At 38.6% G+C, this 20,171-nt stretch overlaps 1 protein-coding gene across 1 annotated transcript in view; it reads right to left on the bottom strand.

The window, feature by feature from the left end:
* Positions 1–20,171, bottom strand: part of LOC109098225 (synapsin-2-like) — a 211,685-nt gene that overhangs the window by 155,651 nt on the left and 35,863 nt on the right. Inside the window, exons 2-5 of the mRNA XM_042733531.1 lie at positions 18,709–18,766; positions 3,159–3,250; positions 412–568; positions 78–167 (exon numbers count right to left, since the gene is read on the bottom strand). Coding sequence (XP_042589465.1) covers positions 78–167; positions 412–568; positions 3,159–3,250; positions 18,709–18,766 — 397 coding nt within the window. The remainder of the gene's footprint in view (positions 1–77; positions 168–411; positions 569–3,158; positions 3,251–18,708; positions 18,767–20,171) is intronic.

Here is a 20,171-nt window from a genome sequence, read left to right as displayed (position 1 = left end):
TAACTTGCCACATTTAGAACAAAAATTGGATTCAAATCGAGTGAAACAAATGAAAAACAAGGTTGTTTTGTACATACCATGTCCTTGTAGTTTGAGTAGAACATCTGATCAACGAGAGGGAATTTATCTGCTCCCAGTCTCTTGTAGATGCTGATCAGTTGAGCAAACTGGGAGTAAACAGAGAATCAGTCTGGATGAAAATGTTGAAAGCACTGGAAGTGTCATTTAGCAGTGTCTATGCCACAATGCGGTCTGATCTGAGCTCACAAGTATACATTATTACACATTCAAAAATAACTGCATACCGTTATATATATTCAGAACCCAGAAACAACTAGGAAGTTTTAATGCTCCTCACATTGGCATTTCTTTTTTAAAGAAAAACACACAGTACAAAACATGTCTACTCACAGCCCATGGCTTGTCACAGAGGTTGTAAATGGACTCCAGCGAGTTGACGCTGGGGATCCCAGCATACTGCAAACCGATGATTATATTGCGGAAATCTTCATTCTGTGCCATGCTATAAGCATGCTGTCGCACCAAGACGAAGTCAGGCTTGAAGGACCTTTGTAAACAATAACATATATGGAGAACAGAGCAAAAGTGTCAGTCTATTATCTGTTTAACATTTCAATTGAGTAGTGTTTTATTGTGTGTATTGTTTTACACCACGCTTAGCCTATTGAGCAAAACCACATAAAAACAACTGTTAAATAACTGTTTCCTTAAGAAAAACTGACTCGTGGCCACATTCTGTGCATTATTTTCAACAGGCTGGAGTCAATTATGTCACTTATACTACGGTTACCCAACCCAAAACATTGTTCAGATGTTGTATTTCAACACATTTGTCAGGTTTTTGTCCTTAAAACAGTCATGTGACTAGGATTCATTTCTTATGCATCTCAATCTGATGCCTCTGCTGCTAATTCCAAAATGTCAGACCTAACAATGGAGGCTTTGACAGCAGACTAATGCAGTTAATAGTTATTATAGACAGAGAGAGAAGCGTGTGTGCATTTCCTCTGTGACTCTGTGCGTCTCTCAACAGTGTTCGGCAGCAGCGCCCTTACGAAAAAGAAGTTTATTCAAGTGTGCTATTAGTATACTTATTTTAAACTAAAAAATAGGAAAGTATACTTTTAGTTTACTTTTTATGTACTTCTCAGAAATGGGCTTTATGTACTTCTAAGATATATACTTATAATGACAATTAAGTATACTTGACTTATACTTACAAAAAGTCACTTGAACTTTACTTAAGTATACTTAATAAAATAAACTTGAAGTATACTACTTTTTGGTAAGGGCGTCTCTACTAATAGCAAAACTGTATGTTTATCTGCTTCAACAACAGTGCCGTTATTACCTCGCTAGTAAGAAATGTTTGTAGCTTAAAGTTGTCAGGTTTCACTGAAATGAAGAACCCAAATGCAGTAGAAATGCAACAAGAGTTTTATTCAGTGATAAATCGAACTGCTGAATTCCAGATCCACAATTCAAGAACTCAACAGAAGAGATCAGAGTCCAAACAGATACTTTCCAGGCGAGCTGTAGTCAGAAACAGGCGATGGTCATTAAAGATGATAATCCAGGCAGATTCAAAGAGATCCACAAAACTAGATAATCCAGAGCAAAAAAATCCAATAGTCCCCGATGAACCGACCACTGGCCAAGGAGCATTGACAGTCCAGACAGCAGTTGCAATAACTGGGCAGAAAAAAGAAAAACTGAAAAAAAATACAAAACTATAACTGATGAACCAAAACAAGAAACGCATAAAAAGCGTTAACAACAAAACACACTGGCAAAGACTAAGAGAAAACATGAGATTTAAATAAGGAAAAAAAAAATAAATGAGGAAATGACAAACAGCTGTGAATGGATACACGACCGCGCTGATTGCAAAGCGCAATCAGCTGAATGCGGCTGACACGCGCAAGTGAAAACCAAAACAATCAACACGTGCACGACCATGCTGATCGCAAAATGCAAACAGCTGATAGTGGCTAGCACGTGCAAACAGAAACAAAAACAAAGGTTCCTCCAGGAGAAAGAGACAGATCAAACCTGAGCCCTGACTAAAGTAGCTAAACTATTTTTCTGAAGCATCACAAGAGCAGTGCTGACAACACGTTTCTGCACGGCTGTGTGTCTATAGTACTGTATGTTTTTGCGTTTGTAAGGGAGAGAGAGCAGGAGAAATGGTGAATCTGGCAAAAACATAGAAATGATTTGTCATTTTTACCTTGTTGTTTACTGTATTTATTTGCTTGGTCAGTGTTGTTGAGGGTTTTGTCAAGCTCTGGGCACTATTTACTCTTTCACCCCTTTCCCCCCACTAGCAATGCCCCTGCCTGCAGGATAATACCTTTTAAATACTTTCTTTTAAAGATGAAGAACATTTGGACTATTTTCTGTCTGAAGAGGCAACACAAATTGGTATAAGAGCATTTACAGCAGACATTTACATGAAAAATAATAAACATTGTAATGAATATTGAGACAAATTAAACTAGTGCGCAAAATTGGAATATCAAATAGAACATTTACAAATAAAGCACCGTTTCCATCCAATGAGTTGAAGAGAACAAAACTGATTAACTCGCTCTAAATATCACAAAGAAAAATGTAATTTGCTGCAGTATGAGAAGGCACTGTATATGATAATTTTGGTTTACAATAAATTATGAGCTTCAGAGCATGCAGACGAAACACAGTCACGTTATCTTATTTTTGGAGTGTGCTGTTTGTGAACGCAGTTCTGGGAGTTAATTACAATGCAACACTTTGCTCAAGCATTTTAGAATGACAAAACTAGCATTTCAGATGCTTTGCAACAAGATCGGTCCGCTGGTTAGTCAAGTTATCCCATCCCATGGCAAAGTCACATGTCTTTTTTGATGCGCCTTAAGGAATTCATTTGGTAAGAGTGTTTCCATCGCAGTTTATGCGCATGTTTTCTTATTGGATAAGAAATGTATCCTACTTAGTTGAGTGCATAAGTTTTTAATGCACATTTTCAGAATTTATGCACATCTTGACACTTCCATTCAGTGTTTTATTTATTATGCGATATCCCAAAATATCATGAATATAATGGACTCATTGGCCTCACTGCTGTATTTTCTGAAGATTATTGATGTTGAACTTACCGAACCACCTTTGTTCCATTTCTGATCACTTGCATGTCCACACTGCATGTGCCATTAGCATGAGCCACAAGGTTGATCTCCGAGAACTCGGCCTGAAACAAAAAGAAACATACAGATAAATATAGGCTACACATTATTTTGATAGTCCACATATCTTCAGATGTTCATGCATCTTTATTTTGTTCTGTAACTTGTAGTAAACTGGAAGAGATGAATAGTTGCCACTTCAGCTATACAGGCAGATACAGCGATCCATCATGCCACATCAAAAGACTGCCAATATGGCATTTAATGTATAGATTGTGTGATAAAATGAACAGAATTCAAAAGCTGGGAATTTGTTTCTTATCAGCAGTAAAAAAATAAATAAAAAAAAGCAACAACAACATAAAGCTTATTATGATTATTGGATGGAAGGCACTACAAAAATTGCAGTTAACTGAAAACAGCAGACTAAAAGATTGATTTTGCATTTAAGAATTGACAAAGAAATATATAGGACCCAATGGGAGGGAAAAATTCTGTGGGTGATTTTCTGACAATAAGCACATTAAAGAACACAGATGCAGCAGATCATTTCCATAATGACCAGCGCAATCTACAGAGAGCAGCGCAAATTACCGCCTGCTTTAAGAAATGCTTTTTTGGATATTAAATAATGGTGCAAATACCAGTAATTTGACGAGTGCAAAAGTTAGGCAAGGCAAGTTTATTTATATAGCACATTTCGTACACAATGGTAATTCAAAAGTGCTTTACATAAAAGAAAGTAAAATAATCATGAAGAAAAATAATAAAGAAAAAAATAAATAAAACAAGCTGTTTTAAAACTTTGAAAACGATTTAAAAATTTACTTATTTAAAATTAATTTAAAACAGTTAAAAATAGACAATGATTTTACATAAAATACAGTGAATACGTAAAATACAGTGCAATCAGTTCGGACATCGCACAGTGCTCATTCAATAAATGCACAGTTAAACAGATGAGTTTTGAGTCTTGATTTAAATGTGACTAATGTTTTAGCACATCTGATCTCTTCTGGAAGCTGATTCCAGCTGCGGGCGGCATAATAACTAAAGGCGGACTCTCCTTGTTTTTTGTGAACCCTTGGTATTTCTAACTGACTCGATCCTAATGATCTGAGTGCTCTGTTAGGTTTATATTCAGTGAACATAACTGCAATATATTTTGGTCCTACTGTAGATCATTGAGTGATTTATAAACGAGTAAAAATACTTTAAAATCAATCCTAAATGTAACTGGAAGCCAGTGTAAGGACCTGAGAACTGGTGTGATGTGCTCAGATTTTCTGGTTCTAGTCAGAATTCTGGTAGCAGCGTTCTGGATGAGCTGCAGCTGTTTAATGGTCTTCTTGTGAAGGCCGGTGAGGAGACCATTACAATAGTCCACCCTGCTGGTGATAAAGGCATGAACAAGTTTCTCTAAGTCTTGACTGGAAAAAAAAACATCTAATTCTTGCAATGTTTTTAGATGATAGTATGCTGATTTAGTTACTGCTTTGACATGACTACTGAAACTAAGCTCTGTCTCCAGTTTTAGTTTGTGATTCCTGACTTGATTTTTAGTTGTTTGACCCCTAGAGTCAAGGTATGCATTCACCTTGAAAACTTCATCTTTGTTTCCAAATGCAATGACTTCAGTTTTTTTTCTTGTTTAACTTAAAAAAGTTCTGGCACATCCAACTATTAATTTCATCAATGCATTGGCAGAGGGAGTCAATGGGGCTGTAGTCATTTGGAGATAAGGCTAGGTAAATCTGTGTATCATCAGCATAGCTGTGATAGGCAATTTGGTTCTTTCTCATTATTTGATAGTGGGAGCATATACAGGCTGAACAAGAGCGGTGCAAGAATTGAGCCTTGTGGGACTCTGCATGTCATGGACGTCCACTTAGACTTATGCTCTCCTAGACTCACATAATAACCTCTCCCTTCTAAGTATGATCTGAACCATTTGAGTACCGTCCCAGAAAGCCTGACCCAGTTTTCCAGTCTCTCTAGTAGTATGTTATGATCGACAGTGTCAAACGCAGCACTGAGATCTAGCAATACCAGCACTGATATTTTGTAAGAATCAGAATTTAAGCGAATATCATTTATTATCTTAATCTGTCTCAGTGCTGTGATGCAGTTGGAATCCAGATTGAAAATTGACCAGGTATCCATTTGAGTTTAAGTATTTGTTCAGCTGATTAAAAACGACCTTTTCTATAATTTTGCCTATAAAAGGAAGATTAACAACTGCAGTTTTCAGGGAGTTTGGAAATGTCCCAGAAAGAAGTGAGGCGTTCACCATTTCTAAGAGATCTGCTTCTAAACTGTTAAGCACACCTTTGAGAAAAAGATGTGGGAAGTGTGTCAAGATAGCAGGTTGACGATTTTAGGTGGTGCACTATTTCTTCCAAATTTTTGCTATCAATTGCTTCAAAAATAGACAGTATCTTTTTGATATTGCGTCCAAATCTGTCTGACCTCTGCATAACTTGAGGATGTGCTAATTGCCTTCCTGATATTGATGATCTTCTCAGAAAAGAAGGAAGCAAACTCATTGCATTTGCTGTCTGAGAGCATTTCACTGGGAATCTGACTTGGGGGGGTTTGTCAGTCTCTCAACAGTAACAGAAAGAGTACGAGTGTTGTTTAAGTTACTGTTTATAAGGATTGAGAAGAAATTCTGTCTAGCTGTGGCTAGTTTCACATTAAAGGCATGAGGGCTGTCTTTATAGATGCTATAGTGAATATAAGTTTCGTCTTCCCCCACATCCGCTCGGCTTTTCTGCATTGTCTTTTCATAGTCTGAACTGCTGTTGATCTTCTCCAAACTTATTTCTGTCTGTTTGTTTTCTTACTGACTATTATTGGAGCAATATCATCAATAACATTCTTAACTTTTGAGTTAAAGGAATCAAGGAGAATATCAACAGAGTCTGCAGAAATGCTTGGTGTTAGAGATATAGCCTCCATAAACCGCTCACTAGTGTTCTCGTTAATGCATCTCCTTCTGACAGAGACAGATCTAGATTCAGTGGTAGCAGAGATCAATATATCAAAGAAATACAGAAGTGATCAGATAGTGCTGCATCCTTAATAACAATGGATGAAATGTTTAGACCCCTACTGATGATTAAATCTAGAGTGTGTCCACCTTTGTGTGTGGGTCCATGCACATGCTGAATCAGGTCAAAAGTGTTTAGAACCGTTATCATTTCTTTTGTAGTTTTGTTTTCTGCATTATCTATGTGAATATTAAAATCCCCTGCAATAGCAAAACAGTCAAACTCTGAGGATAACATTTGATAACATTTCTGTGAACTCTTCAACAAAGTATTTTGGAGGCCTGTAAATAATGATAAACAGAATGCGTGGAGCACCTTTCAGCACAATCCCTAGATATTCAAAAGACAAGTACTGACCAAATGACACTTGCTTGCATTGATAGACATCTTTAAACAGAGCAGCTACACCTCCACCTCTCCTAACAGTCCTGCACACACTCATGAAAGTAAAGTTAGGAGCAGTGCTTCATTGAGAACTGTTGCACTGCAGCTGTCTTCTAGCCATGTTTAGAAACATAAAATCCAGATTGTTTGTGGTTATTAAGTCATTGATTATAAATGATTTATTTTTTAGTGAGTGAATGTTTAAAAATGCTAACTTTATGGCAGAGCTTTGTGTCTTTACAGCAATCTCAGTTTGATGCATAATAGGCCGCAGATTAGATGAGTTTGCCCTTCGGCTTGAGAAGGCCTTAGACTTTCTATCACGTGATAAAACTGAAATAGAGAAAGCTACAGGCACACTGGGTTCCCGCTTGTTCTGTAAACATTTGTTAATGTTGCTGCTATTATAGGGATAGTGTGTCTGGTGAGCAGGGCTGTCTCTCTGGTGTCTCCGGTGACTGTGATATGTTGTCCTGGCTTCCCTGGCTGTTTTCCAGAAAGTCGTCCTTGGGTGCTGAGTCTTGTAGCTGTTTTGATACATCACAGTCTGTCTGAGATGAGCTCTGTGGGCAGGGCTCAGCCGGGATAGTGTCCATCAGCAGTGCTTGTTGTGGCTGCATGGTGTTTTCAGTGTCCTTGTGGGATGTGTCAACCACATGATGACTCGGACCTGGTGTGTGTGTGCTGAATGGATTGACACACTCTGCTGAAGGATGGCGGAGGGAGAAGTAGATATTGTCCTTAAGCACTCTGGCACCAAGTTTGTTAGGGTGGAGGCCATCCGGTTTAAACAGTTGTCTGTGGCCCCAGAACAGATTGAAGTTGTCGATGAAATTAATTCCTTTTATATTGCAAGATCTTTGTAGCCATGTGTTCAGCCCAAGCAACCGTGAAAACATATTTGTTCCCCTTGCTGGGAGTGGTCCACTGATGAACGACTGAACTTTGAGTCTTTGAAGTGTTTCAAAGATTTAATTGAAGTCCTTGTTAAGGAGTTCTGACTGCTCTTTCCGAATATCATTCTTCCCCACATGGATGATGATTCGATTTGCAGTCTTGTGCTTCATCAGAATGTTCTGAAGTCCCTTGTTCACATCAGAAAAGGTTGCTTGAGGAAGTCAGTATATTGTTGTATTTCTGCTACTGATGTTTCTGATAATAGAGTCGCCCACTATCAGAGTCCTGGGCTCGGCTGCGCTCTGAGCTGAATGACGCTGTCTGCTCGACCTTGAGCGCCTGTTAGTAAGGGTGTTAGCTGCTGGCTGATCCAATCCATGTTTAATCACATTTGGGGATTCCTCACCCGCATTCATTAATGCTTCAAATCTGTTCTCAAGATGTATAGGGGGTAGTAGAATACCAGTATTCACAAGCCTTGTCATAGTCGAATCTGGGGTAGAGGATGCTACGGCAGCAATACGAGAAACTGTGCCATCGATTAGTGTGGCGATCAGTTTCGGCTTGTTCCTCTACACTTGGTATAAACTGTTGAGATTCAGAAGATTCATGGGACTCACCGTCTGTATGCTGAGAGGGTCCATGACGACGGTCTGCTGAGTGTTCCGCCTGTTTTGGAACTCCAGCAAGTAACTTTGTTTCAAGAACCACAATCCTTTGTAGAAGTTTGCAGCATTTCATGCAACAAGTAGATTCAACAGGAGGCATTTTCTCTCTCTTCTGTTTGAATGTAGGCAGTTGTTTTCCCATCTCCGGAATGTAAGCTGCTGGCAGTGGGAGGCAAAGTCTTCTTTTTGTAGTATTATTCCAGTCCCAAAGAGTTTTTAGTTTTAGTGTTTGTGGCAAAAATCTGTTATTTGAGCACTGTGCTGATCTGCTGAAGTAAAAATCTTACAAAAATCAGAGAAATGTACAGAAATAAGAAGCAAAGCGCAGAGCAGTAAGCTAGAACGTCCGAACGGCAGCGAAGCCGGAAGCATTTGAGAAGTTAGTAAATCTCATTGCGTGATTCATTTTAATACTCTTCTCCTAAAAATTTTGCATCTGAAAGGGAATCTCCTACAAATGCATATTCAATAAGGTCAGGCTCAAAAATAATTGTCCATGCCTTTTTAGTGTTACTTCATCACTGTGTGTCTTTAGTAAAACCTTACACTGCTATTTTAACACCAAAAAACAGTTTGCACTGGTGTTAAAGTTAGAAGGAACATCTTTTTCAGGATATCTAAAGTTACCTCGCATCGGCCTCACTCCTCTATTACATCATGTCATATACATATTCTATATCATATACGTGTGTGTGGAGCAAGTTGAGACTGACATGTAAAGTTGTAGCGCCATTTTGGAGAATATGAGCTGAATGCAAACTGCGTTTGCTCTTCTGTGTCAGCCGCGCTGCAAGGTTGCACTGTTTTCTTTCAAATCAAAGTGTAAATACACATAGATGTATCCTTGTGTAGCAGCTGACACAAAGGAGAGTAAGCTGCTTGAGTTCAGCAGATATTCTCCAAAATGGCGCTATGCTGATGTGGAGAGACACAGAGGAAACGAATTGTAAAATAAAGTTATTTTTGTTTTATTCAAAATAGTACAAACAGTATGTCCATGGCTTCATAACGTTACAGTTGAACCACTGATGCCAGATGGATATTCTGACTATGCTTTTCATACTTTTCTGGACCTTGAACAGAGCTTGTTTGGGTTTAGAACGACATGGGGGTAAGCGATTAATGAAAAAAAAAATCTTTTTGCGGTGGACTATCCCTTTAACTCTAATTAGAGCATTAGGAGACTGTTACTTTAGGGCAAGTAGAATATTAAAAAGATACTATACTAGCAATCTAATGACTGGTAGTAGACATTGTACTGTTATTGCAAAGCAAATGCATGAAGTGGACTATCAAAGTAAAGTGTTGGCTAAATATGTTATATCTCCTATTATAATCATGAAAGGATCTCAAATTCTACAAGCATATTCAGTTTACAATTTTGGTCTGCTCAGTCAAACTTGAAATATTTATTAGTTGGCATGTATATATATATACATTAGTAGGCTACCAGTGTGTGTTTGCCTCTTCAAAATAGTCCATAAACTTTTTTTTTAGAGTCATTGATGCTTCTGATGATTTTTTAATAACTTTAATCAAGATGAGTAAATAGTAGCATGTACTGTAAATTGTTATTATTATTATTATTATTATACCAAACAATGAGATAATAACAGGAGCTATTGTCTGTGTGCAGTTCTGTAGATCCTTCTGAAGAATTTCAAAGTTTTCATTATTATTCATAACAATTTAACAACTTTTCCCATTGATATTTATTTAACTGCATCATCTGCTAAGGCGTGGACAGCATTTATCTGCAATTATCCTGTATGAGGCAGATCTCTAATGTCATTATCCATTGTGTAATCAACGGTTGTTTAGTTACAACACTAGTGACACTTTTATTAATCTAAAATGTTCCTTTAACTCTAATAGTTGTGGACAAGTAGGGGAATGTTTATTCTTTGCAATGCAACACCACCTTGATTTGCTAATTCAGGAGGCAGAGTAATGGCCTTGTGATCACATTAGTCATTTTAAATAAGCACCAGTAGGTGTGAATCATGTCCCGTAACTGTTCCCTTCCTTCTCGTCATTGTGGGCTTGTTAACATTCATCTGTTATGCAATGTGAGCAGAAAAAATGAGGTTTATACACAGACACAATAAAACTGGCTATGGGAAGCTGTCTCATATTTTATATGCTTAATTATTGCAGAATGGTTATTCATTGGTAATATAATATCAAATTATATTGTTGCAGGCTTTCCTAGTCACAGTGGTTTGCTTTATTGAGTGTTTAGCAGAAGACTGAAAGACTGAAGGCATCTAAATAAATGTTACTCTTTAAAATGATTTGTTTCCAATAAATTGTGCACTTTAATTATGTGATTTCAGCTGTGCTCACATTGAATGCTGCCATTTGTGCAAGACCAAACCATTTCAAAAGAGCTTAACAAAACTTTTTACTGGCAAAAATCTAGTTTAACTTACTGAAATATTAGTGAAAATGTATTTTCTGTCCCTTTACCCTAACCCTACACCTAAACCTACCCCTCATAGGAAAATCTCACTTCATTCTGTATGATTTATAAGCTTGTTTTCTCATGGGGACCTACAAAAATCTCTCCACAAGTCAAAATTTACTTTTATTATGTTACGAGTTGGTGAGGTACACACACACGAGGACAAAGGAGATCAACAAAAAGATATTTTAATCAGAAAATCCAGGAGACAGGCAAGTAAACCAACATTACATAAATGAGAACGGACCCTGAACTGAGAACAGAACATGACAAATAAAGGGAAGCTAATGACGATAATGAATGACAAACAGCTAAACCAAATGACATATTTAACAAAAGACAAAAACAGGTCACAGGGGAACAGGCTAACAGTTATTGTGACAGATTGCCCCCTCCCAGAAAGGCGCATCCCCGCATCGTAACATATTCCAACTGAGGGAATCCAACTGAGGGTGGGGGCTCAGGAGGAGGGCATGGAACAGGAGAGGGCCAGAAACAAAAAGAGTCCAAAAAGTAAGTCCATGGGGGAGTGTAGGGTGGGAGGAGCCAAGGGGAAGCCAGGAGCAGGAGAAGCTAGATATTTGTCAAGAGACCAACCAGTGTGGCCATTGTGGAGTTGGTCTAAATGACACCCTGAGGACAACTGAGGGAGACTGAGCCAATGGATGAGGAGCCCAGGATGGAGCCGAGCAGACGGAGAGCCAGGGTGACACTGAGGATCTAGAGGGCCAAGACGGAGCTGAAGGCTCAGGCGACCGAGGTGAAGGCAGGGCTCCAGAAGACCACGGCGGAGATGGAGCAACTGAGGATGAAGGTAGAGCCGAAGGGAAGGAGGAGCCTGACAGAGCCAGAGGGACGGAGTGACAAGGCGAAGCCAGAAGAGTGGAGTACCGACTGACCAAGGTGGAGCCGGAGAGACAAGGGAGTCCAGTGAAGCTGGTGGGTTGAGGGGACATGGAGGAGACGAGGGAGCTAGGAGCCTAGGCAGAGCCGATGGGTCAAAGGACCGAGGTGGAGTCCAGGGCTCAGAGGCTGGAGGCAGAGACAGGGGATCCTCATGCCTAGGTGGAGTTGGAGACTGAAAGTCCTGAGGCTTCAGATCAGAGCTCCCAGCTGGCGCTGACTGAGGGTGCACTGAGGGACTGACAAGCACCAGCAGAGATGGGGCTGAGGACCTGGCTGGTTTAAGAGGAGGTGGGAAAAGTAGCTGAGCGGAACCAGCGGAGACGCAGGAGATTCAGACACAAGAGAACTGGGTAATGCCTCCCCAAACTAGTCTATTAAATCCATCTGGAAAATGTCCATAAGTTCCTCATATTGTTTTTCATATAAAGGGTGTGGATCTCACTCTGTTTTGTGGGAGTGTGGGCGGGGGCTTCCCTCCAAGCCCTCAATCTCTACCAAAACTCCTTCAGGAACAGGCGATATAGCCGGCTCGCAAACCTGGTCAGACAATTCGAGAGGCTCAGGCCCCGGGGTGATCATAGGCTCAGTTGCAGTGATGCACGCTGGCTCACGTGTCGTGGCAGTGAGACATGAGACAAGTTCGGTGTGTTCTTGTGATGTGTATTTGGGGCAGGATGACGGCTGGCTGGTCTCTGGTTTGGGAGTGGGGCTGGAGATGTCTGGAGATTCTCTAGCACCCACTCCACGAAGTTGTCCCGAGGGCCGCTCCCGGAGAGGCGTGCCGTGGACTGCTCACTGAGGCTTGAGATGTGAAACACACAAAGTGAGCGGTCTGGATAGTGCGTTCCTGGTGTGAGTCTCTAGGGAGTGGTCCCTCTGCTCCAGGTATAACAGGGCAACATTCCCACCCAACCCCCGGTTAAAATTTTTCTAGACTCTAGACTTTAGAGTTTATTAATCAAAAAGCATGTTGTATTAATTGATATCATCAAACTTACAAAAATTACCAGGCTATATATTAAAAGTTTAACTAATTATTTTTTTTTTTTTTACAAATTCTGTGTTTTTCATTATTTTTCTGGATTAATACTCTAAGACATCTCTAAATGATTGATTTAATAATAATAATATTAAAATAATAAACTTTTTTTTTCTTTTTTTCTTTTTTACAGGAATACTGTGTTGTGTTTTATATATTTCTGTTAAATATTTTTTTCTGGTAAATATTCCTTAAAATAATGTTTTAATAATCATTTTATTATTAGTAGTAGTAGTAATATGATCATTACATAAAATAATATTTTTCTGTCATGGTTTCTTCAAACAGTTGAGAAAAAATATGATTCTGTAAGTCATAATAATGAGAAACTTTCTCATAATTATGACTTAGTATTTCGTTATATTGACAAACTTTCTTGTAATAATGAGAAAATTTCTTGTAATAATGACTTAGTTTCTCATAATGACTGTTTCTCATAATAATGACATTGGAACACCACAAACATTGCTATCTGAAATCATTATTAAATGATAGAATATACACTTTAGATTACAGAACAAGCAATGTTTGCGGTGTTCCTGCATGGCTTTGACCAACAGATGTCACTAGCATGCCCCACGTTGTGTTGCGCATGCGTCGATGAAAATATTTTGAGAAAATAAGTCATTATTTCAAGAAAGATTCTCATTATTTCGAGAAAGATTCTCATTATTTCGAGAAAAGTCATTATTATGAGAAAATAAGTCAATATTTTGAGAAAGTTTCTCGTTATTATGAGATGTTAAAGGGGTCATATGATGCGATTTCAATCTTTCCTTTCTCTTTGGAGTATTACAAGATCTTGGTGCATAAAGAAGATCTGTAAAGTTGTAAAGACTAAAGTCTCAAATCTAAAGAGTTATTCTTTATAAAAGTTAAGAGTCAACCACACCCTCCTAAAACAGCTCATTTAAACACGCCCCCACATGTCTATGTCATGATGTGGGAAGATTTGCATAACGCCACCCAAATGTTCACACAAAGAAAGAAGGCGTAACTTTGATTCTCACTGTTACTGCCGCCGGCGCCATGTTGTGAAGACGCTGTGTGTTTCGTTGTAAAAGCGAAGCTACTTTGTTTGGTCTTCCAAAAGAGGACACAATTAGAAATCCGTGGTTTAGTTGTATTTACAACACTGTTACAGAACAATTCAACCCAAATATTCAGATGTGTGCTTCACATTTTACGGAGGACGAGGACTGTTTCCTGAGAGAGTTAGCCCAACTATGTCAGACTATGTCAGGGAGCTGAGATAGCAAACCAGCTCCCAGATTTTCTCAGGCTCCGCACCAGCCGTCCAATCAACGAACAGAGGGCGGTGACGTAGACGCTAAGCGCTGAATTTAAGATTGTAGTTTAGGTAAGGGAAACCCGAAAACGACAACGGACATGAAGACACAAGATGCTATTCGCTCTGTTGTGGAGAATATTCCCGTCATTTGCCAACTGAAGCCCAAACAAGAAGAGTGTTTGTTTCACATTTTGAATGGAGGTGATGTTGTGGCCCTACTCCTGACAGGTTTTGGGAAAAGTTTAATTTAACAACTGTTACCGATCCTCTCAAGGAGGATCAGGTTAAGGAGGCAGCAAAACTCAGTCTGTGTGCTGCACAGCTTGGCGTGCACAATGATCGAGAAATCATGGAGGGGAATTTCAGCCCTATTTTTGGTAGCCCCGAATCCTGGATTCTCAATCCAAAATGGTGAGCTATGTTGGCATCAACCCTATACCAAGACAACCTCATCGCCATTGTCATTGACTAGGCACACGTCATATACAAATGGTGAGTTTGCATACACGGGTTTGGTTATTAACTTCAACAAGTTAATTTATTTCAGTTTGAGGCGGCTGAGCCGGCGTATAAAACACGTCATAACCAAACATTATGTAATTGGCTTACAGGTACACCAATGATTTTAAACTTCAGACAAGCGCCCCCCACGAGAAAGTAAATGGTTGTCAATTATGCCCTTCCAGACTCTGTCTACGAAGCAAAGCGAAGTAGCAGAGTTTGGTATTACCAGGCTATGAGAGAGTAGCCTACAATATGGTGTCTGTTTCTATAAAGTGGGGTAATTCCAACTTTGCAAGGACAGACTGGTGCTTCTGACTCACAGTGTTTTCATATTTAAAGAATTTGCCACTGATGATTCAAACTTGAGTTTTGAGCAGTGTAGAGTAGTGCTTGTTGTTTGTCATTTCTCGGATCACAAATTCAGACATGGTTTTATGTTTATACAGTGCGATATGCAATGCGTAAAAAGACAGAATAAGCCATTATAATCAGTAATTATGTCCCCACTGGATGCAACAAATGCCTCCTTTATAATGGGGTTTTATTGTTTTTGTCTCATCGCGCTGGGACACGAGGTATCACAGTATAGTAAGGGGCGTAGCATTTCCATCACACGCTTGAGGCATTTGGCCAATCACAATGCACTGGATAGCTGGCCAATCAGTGTTCATCTTGCTTTACAGAACAATGAGCTTTGTAAAAAATGACGCGTTTCAGAAAGGCAGGGCATAGAGGAGCAACAATAATGTACAGTATGTGGAAAATTATGTGTTTTTTGAACCATAAACCTAATAAACACATTGCATTACACCAAATATAAAAAATAATGTTGTCATATGACCCCTATATTAGCTCTGTTCCAACTGATATTTATTTGACTGCATCATCTGCAAAGGCGTTGACAGCATTTATCAGCAATTATCCGGTTTGAGGCAGATCTCTAATGTGATTATCCATTGTGTAATCAAACGTTTGTTTGGTTTTGACATCAATGACATACGGCATCATTGACACGTTAAACTTGCACAACCTGTGCCTTTTTATCTAAACTGTTCTTTAACTCTAATAGTTGTGGACAAGTTGGATCACGTTTATTTTTTGCAAACTAAAATAGACTGCAGAGAGAAAAAATGAAAAATGAAACAAAAAATATTATACAAAGTGACATGCACAGTTTAACTCTGTATTTTCTATAGTAAATTAATGCAACACCACCTTTTTTTGCTCATTATGTGTATTGCATAATTCAGGACGCAGAGTAATGGCCTTGTGATCACATTAATAAATTTAAATAAGCACCAGTAAGTGTGTGTCAGACTCTGTTCCGTGTTTTGTTTGTGTTTTGCTACCCATGTGTTTCCTTATGCCCTTATTTGGTCCTTCGTGTTTCCTGTTCCCATTATGTTCCCCTGTGTTATTAAGGACCAGTGTTTCAGTTACTCGTTCATCTCCATCTTCCTTGCTCCTCACAGTAGTGCAACGTGACAGTGTGAATCATGTCCAGTAACTGTTCCCTTCCTTCTCATCATTGTGGGCTTGTTAACATTCATCTGTTATGCGACGTGTGCAGTAAAAATTTAGGTTTATACACAGACACAATAAAACTGGCTATGGGAAGCTGTCTCATATTTTATATGCTTAATTATTGCAGAATGGTTATTCATTGGTAATATAATATCCAATTATACTGTTGCAGGCTTTCCTAGTCACAGTGGTTTGCTTTAATGAGTGTTTGGCAGAAGACTGAAGGACTGAAGGCATCTAAATAAATGTTACTCTTTATAATGATTTGTTTCCAATAAATTGTGCACTTTAATTATGGGATTTCAGCTGTGCTCACATTGACTGCTACCAAACGAGTTCACAGCATACAGGATGATGCTCACAGTCACATACAAGCAGTGATAAGTGATATGCTGGAATAAAGCTGACAGTAAGCCAAAAGTCAGAGGTGTTTCAAAAAGCAAAAGTGACCAGCAGACTGCGAGTTAATGAACTTCAACCGCAGCTCTATTATCTACATGTTCTTGATAAATAGCCAATTTCTACTAATACTCTTGGCCTTTTCTCTGGGTAAAGGGCATGCAGCAAATCACAAGTATTGGCACAATTCAGATCAATTGCATTGGCTTCCAATTAGCAACGTGCGGTCTAGAATTTCAATGATGCCTTGTGTCAGAAAATTACCTGGGAGTATTTTACTTTTGTAACTAAAAGCTATTTTAAATGATTGCACAGCTATAAAGTCAATGGAGAAGTCAGTCTATACCTATAAGGACGTGGTGACCATTTCTGAATGGTGCAGTCACTGGAACATAAGTTTTCTACAGTAACACAGTGTGGCTCAGGCACAGGACCCCCATAAATATGGCATTCAAAGTCTAAACTATTGGAGTCTCAAACCCTTCACCATCACATCTTGAGCTGTGATGTAAAAGACAGACCTAAAATCAGTTGGATGTTTTTAAGAGCTTAAAAAATTGTTACTAGCAAAAATGTAGTTTAATATACTGAAATATTTGCAGTCTGTATGTTGCTTGCTGCAAAGTTATTTTGCCAGAATAAACAAAAATTTTTAAATGACCATCAATAGAAGATTTTTGCCCCAAAATAGGTTGTAGTTGTGACATTTACCAGCATGATCTGGATCACACACACACACAGATATATTAAAAAAAAAAAAAAAAAAAAAAAAAAAAAAAAAATCTCATTATGGGTTCATTCCATAGGGATAACTGTCACGTCCGGGATACAAGTAAACACAGTGAAAGATCCAAATGCAAGTACGTCTTTATTTAGGGGCAATCCAAAGAATAAACAGTCCAGGCAGGGGTCAAAACCAAACATATTCAAAAGATAAACAAACAAGAACACCAGGCTAGACATGACTAGAGACAGACGAGAATAAACAAGGACTCCATGACACATACTAAGACAGACCGGGTATAAATACACAGGGAGAGACAAACGCTAATGGGGAATTGACTGAGTGCAATGATTAATAACCAGTGACAGCTGAGTGCAATGAGGAGACAGGGATCGTGGGGAATGGAGTTCAGGAAGTGACCGACACCGTGGGGAAGGAGGACATCTAGTGGTTACATATAACAGTTTTTATACTGTACAAAATGTATTTTCTATCCCCTTACCCTAACCCTACACCTAAACCTACCCCTCATAGGAAACTTTCTGCATTTTTAGATTATAAAAACAATTAATTCTGTATGATTTATAAGCTTGTTTTCTCATAGGGACCTAAAAAATTTCTCCACAAAGTCAAAAATGTACTGTTATTACTAGGGCCCTATATGAAATCCATTTTATTTATTGCAATAATCAAAAAAGCATTTTGTATTAATTGATATCATGAAACCTACAAAAATTAACAGCAATTTATTAAAAGTTTAATTAAAAACTTTTTTTTTTTTTTTCCTTTTTTTTATATTTTTCTGGTTAATAAATTCTGGTAAATATTTTTTCTGTTAAATATTCCTTAAGATTTTATTATTAGTAGTAGTAGTAGTACTATCATTACATAAAATAATATATTTCTTTAACAATTTCTTCAAGTTAATCTGAACTTTTATTTTGACAGGTTGTTGTGAATACTTTTAAGATTCTCTGTTTATATGATATAAAGTTTTTCTCAAAAGAAATGGTAAAATGTTCATGAAGTGACTCTCAGAACAGTTCTAGAGATCATGTTCATGTGTTTATGTCCTCATATATTGATGTATCAAATTGTGTATCATGTTCATAGTGATGCCATAGAAGAACCATTCCTGGTTCCTCAAAGCACCTTTCCGTGATCAGTTCTTAAAGGAACCATTATATTCTTGGTTTGAAGAACAATGAAGAACCCTTTTCCACTGTAAAGAACCTGTCATTCAGTGGAAAGTTCCCACGGTTGTTAAATATTCTTCATGAAACCATCAATGGCATTATTTTTAAGAGTGTCCCACTACCGGCCTCTAGTGATACAGTCAGGTTGGCACACTGTTTAAGCAAGTCATCCAAATGAGGGAAAAGATGTTGGTTGAAATCTCCAAAATCATCTCCACGTGGCTGTACACATTTTACACTCATATCCATTCTGATTGCCTCGATTGTGCAGCATCACACAGAATTCTGCTCCTAGTGACTTACTGGACATGTTTTGCATCATGCCTAGAAAGGATGAAGTATGCACTATAATTTAATAATTGATAGAGACTTGTTTTGGGGTGTTAGCAAATCGGTTGAAAGCAGCCAACTCAATATTTGAATGGTTTGTGCTGAGAATAACACCCAGGTCTAAAGCTATAATAAATGCCTTACCTGCTCCACTTTGACATCATAATCTCCTTGGACCTTCTTCCCACGAAATATCTTTGCCCTGAAAGACAAAAAAGTATTTGTGAATCATTTCATGCGTGTTTGCAGTGTTGTTTAGTCAGTTTGTGCAAAAACAATCCAACATCATTTACAAGCCTGCTGCTATAATGACTGGAAAAACAATCAAATAAACTGCGTAATTGCAGAGCTGGCGGCTGAGAAATGATAGCAATGCAAACAGCTGCTGTTTTGATGCAGCGTTCCAATCGTTTGATTTTGCACTCCTTTTTGATAAGTGTGCACATTTCTGCATCTCGTTAATGCTCTCCTTCACTCTCTCCAGCTTGTGTTTGTGTTATATGAGCAGTCACAGAGAAACCAATTGAGAAGCAATTGCAAAACAGGCCAGAGGAAATAGATAAAAGAAGGAAAGAAGGCGGATATCTGGTGTGATCCTTGTCTTTATCCTTCATTACTGTGCTGAAAAAGCAACACCAAGTCTAGGGGCTTATCTTTTTGAGCATCTGTGTTTGCTTTAGTATAATGTTCAAGAATATATTGCAATGTCGTCAGTCAATGTGAAGCAATAACATGCTCACACACTCTCAGTGTAAAATGTTCCCATACTATAAAGGTCGGCTGGTGTGTCCGGCACAGAAACAAGGACTGATTGTGCAATGCTGCCATCTAAAGGAAATGCAATAATATGTCAGAGAATATAGATGGCAGCATCCTCAATGCACACATTCATTTAACACTGATTCAGGAATGATTTGCACAATTCAACAAACAGAAAAAAAGAAAGCAGTTCAATGACCAGTGGCAGTGAAACATGCTGATACCACATTTTGGTTGATTTAAATTTTTGGCAGCATTTAAAGCAAAACCCCTGCATCTCATCAAACAGAAGCTGTTTGGACCAGAAACAATTCCATAACACCAAACCAATAGTCAAGAGTTTTCCATAGTGTAATGACTGTGTAGACTTGACACTGTCAGGAAAACAAAAATAATGGGGAGTGATGCAAGTTTCTCTTTATATCACACAGCATTGCTTCGTGCCAAAATAAATGTACTTTGCTAAGGCAAGTATCTCTGTTTCTATGCTGGATGATGCACCCACCCAGAACACAGGCAATGTGCTGAAAGCCACTCAGATTTCACTATACAAATACATAGTGTACCCAGGTAACCAATCATTACAACCTAGTAACCGAATAGCAGAGCAAAGCACAAAACAGCATAGCAACCACATAGCAACAGCCACCCACATCACTCCGTCATCATCATCATCACTGTGGAAGTGAGCTCTGCTCAGGAGTATCAGCACTCCAGCATTACACATCTGTCAGCTCTAGCATTTGTGAGTAGATAAATAAATAAGATAGCAGCTGTCTGTTAGAGAACAAACCGGCTGCAGGCAAACACTAATAAATGTTGTCATGAAATGCATGAGAATTCCCAGA

Source organism: Cyprinus carpio, chromosome B11 (genome assembly GCF_018340385.1).
Source record: "Cyprinus carpio isolate SPL01 chromosome B11, ASM1834038v1, whole genome shotgun sequence".
NCBI lineage: Eukaryota > Metazoa > Chordata > Actinopteri > Cypriniformes > Cyprinidae > Cyprinus > Cyprinus carpio.
The sequence above is the reverse complement of the archived record's forward strand: the minus strand, read 5'-3'. Positions and strand labels throughout refer to the sequence as shown.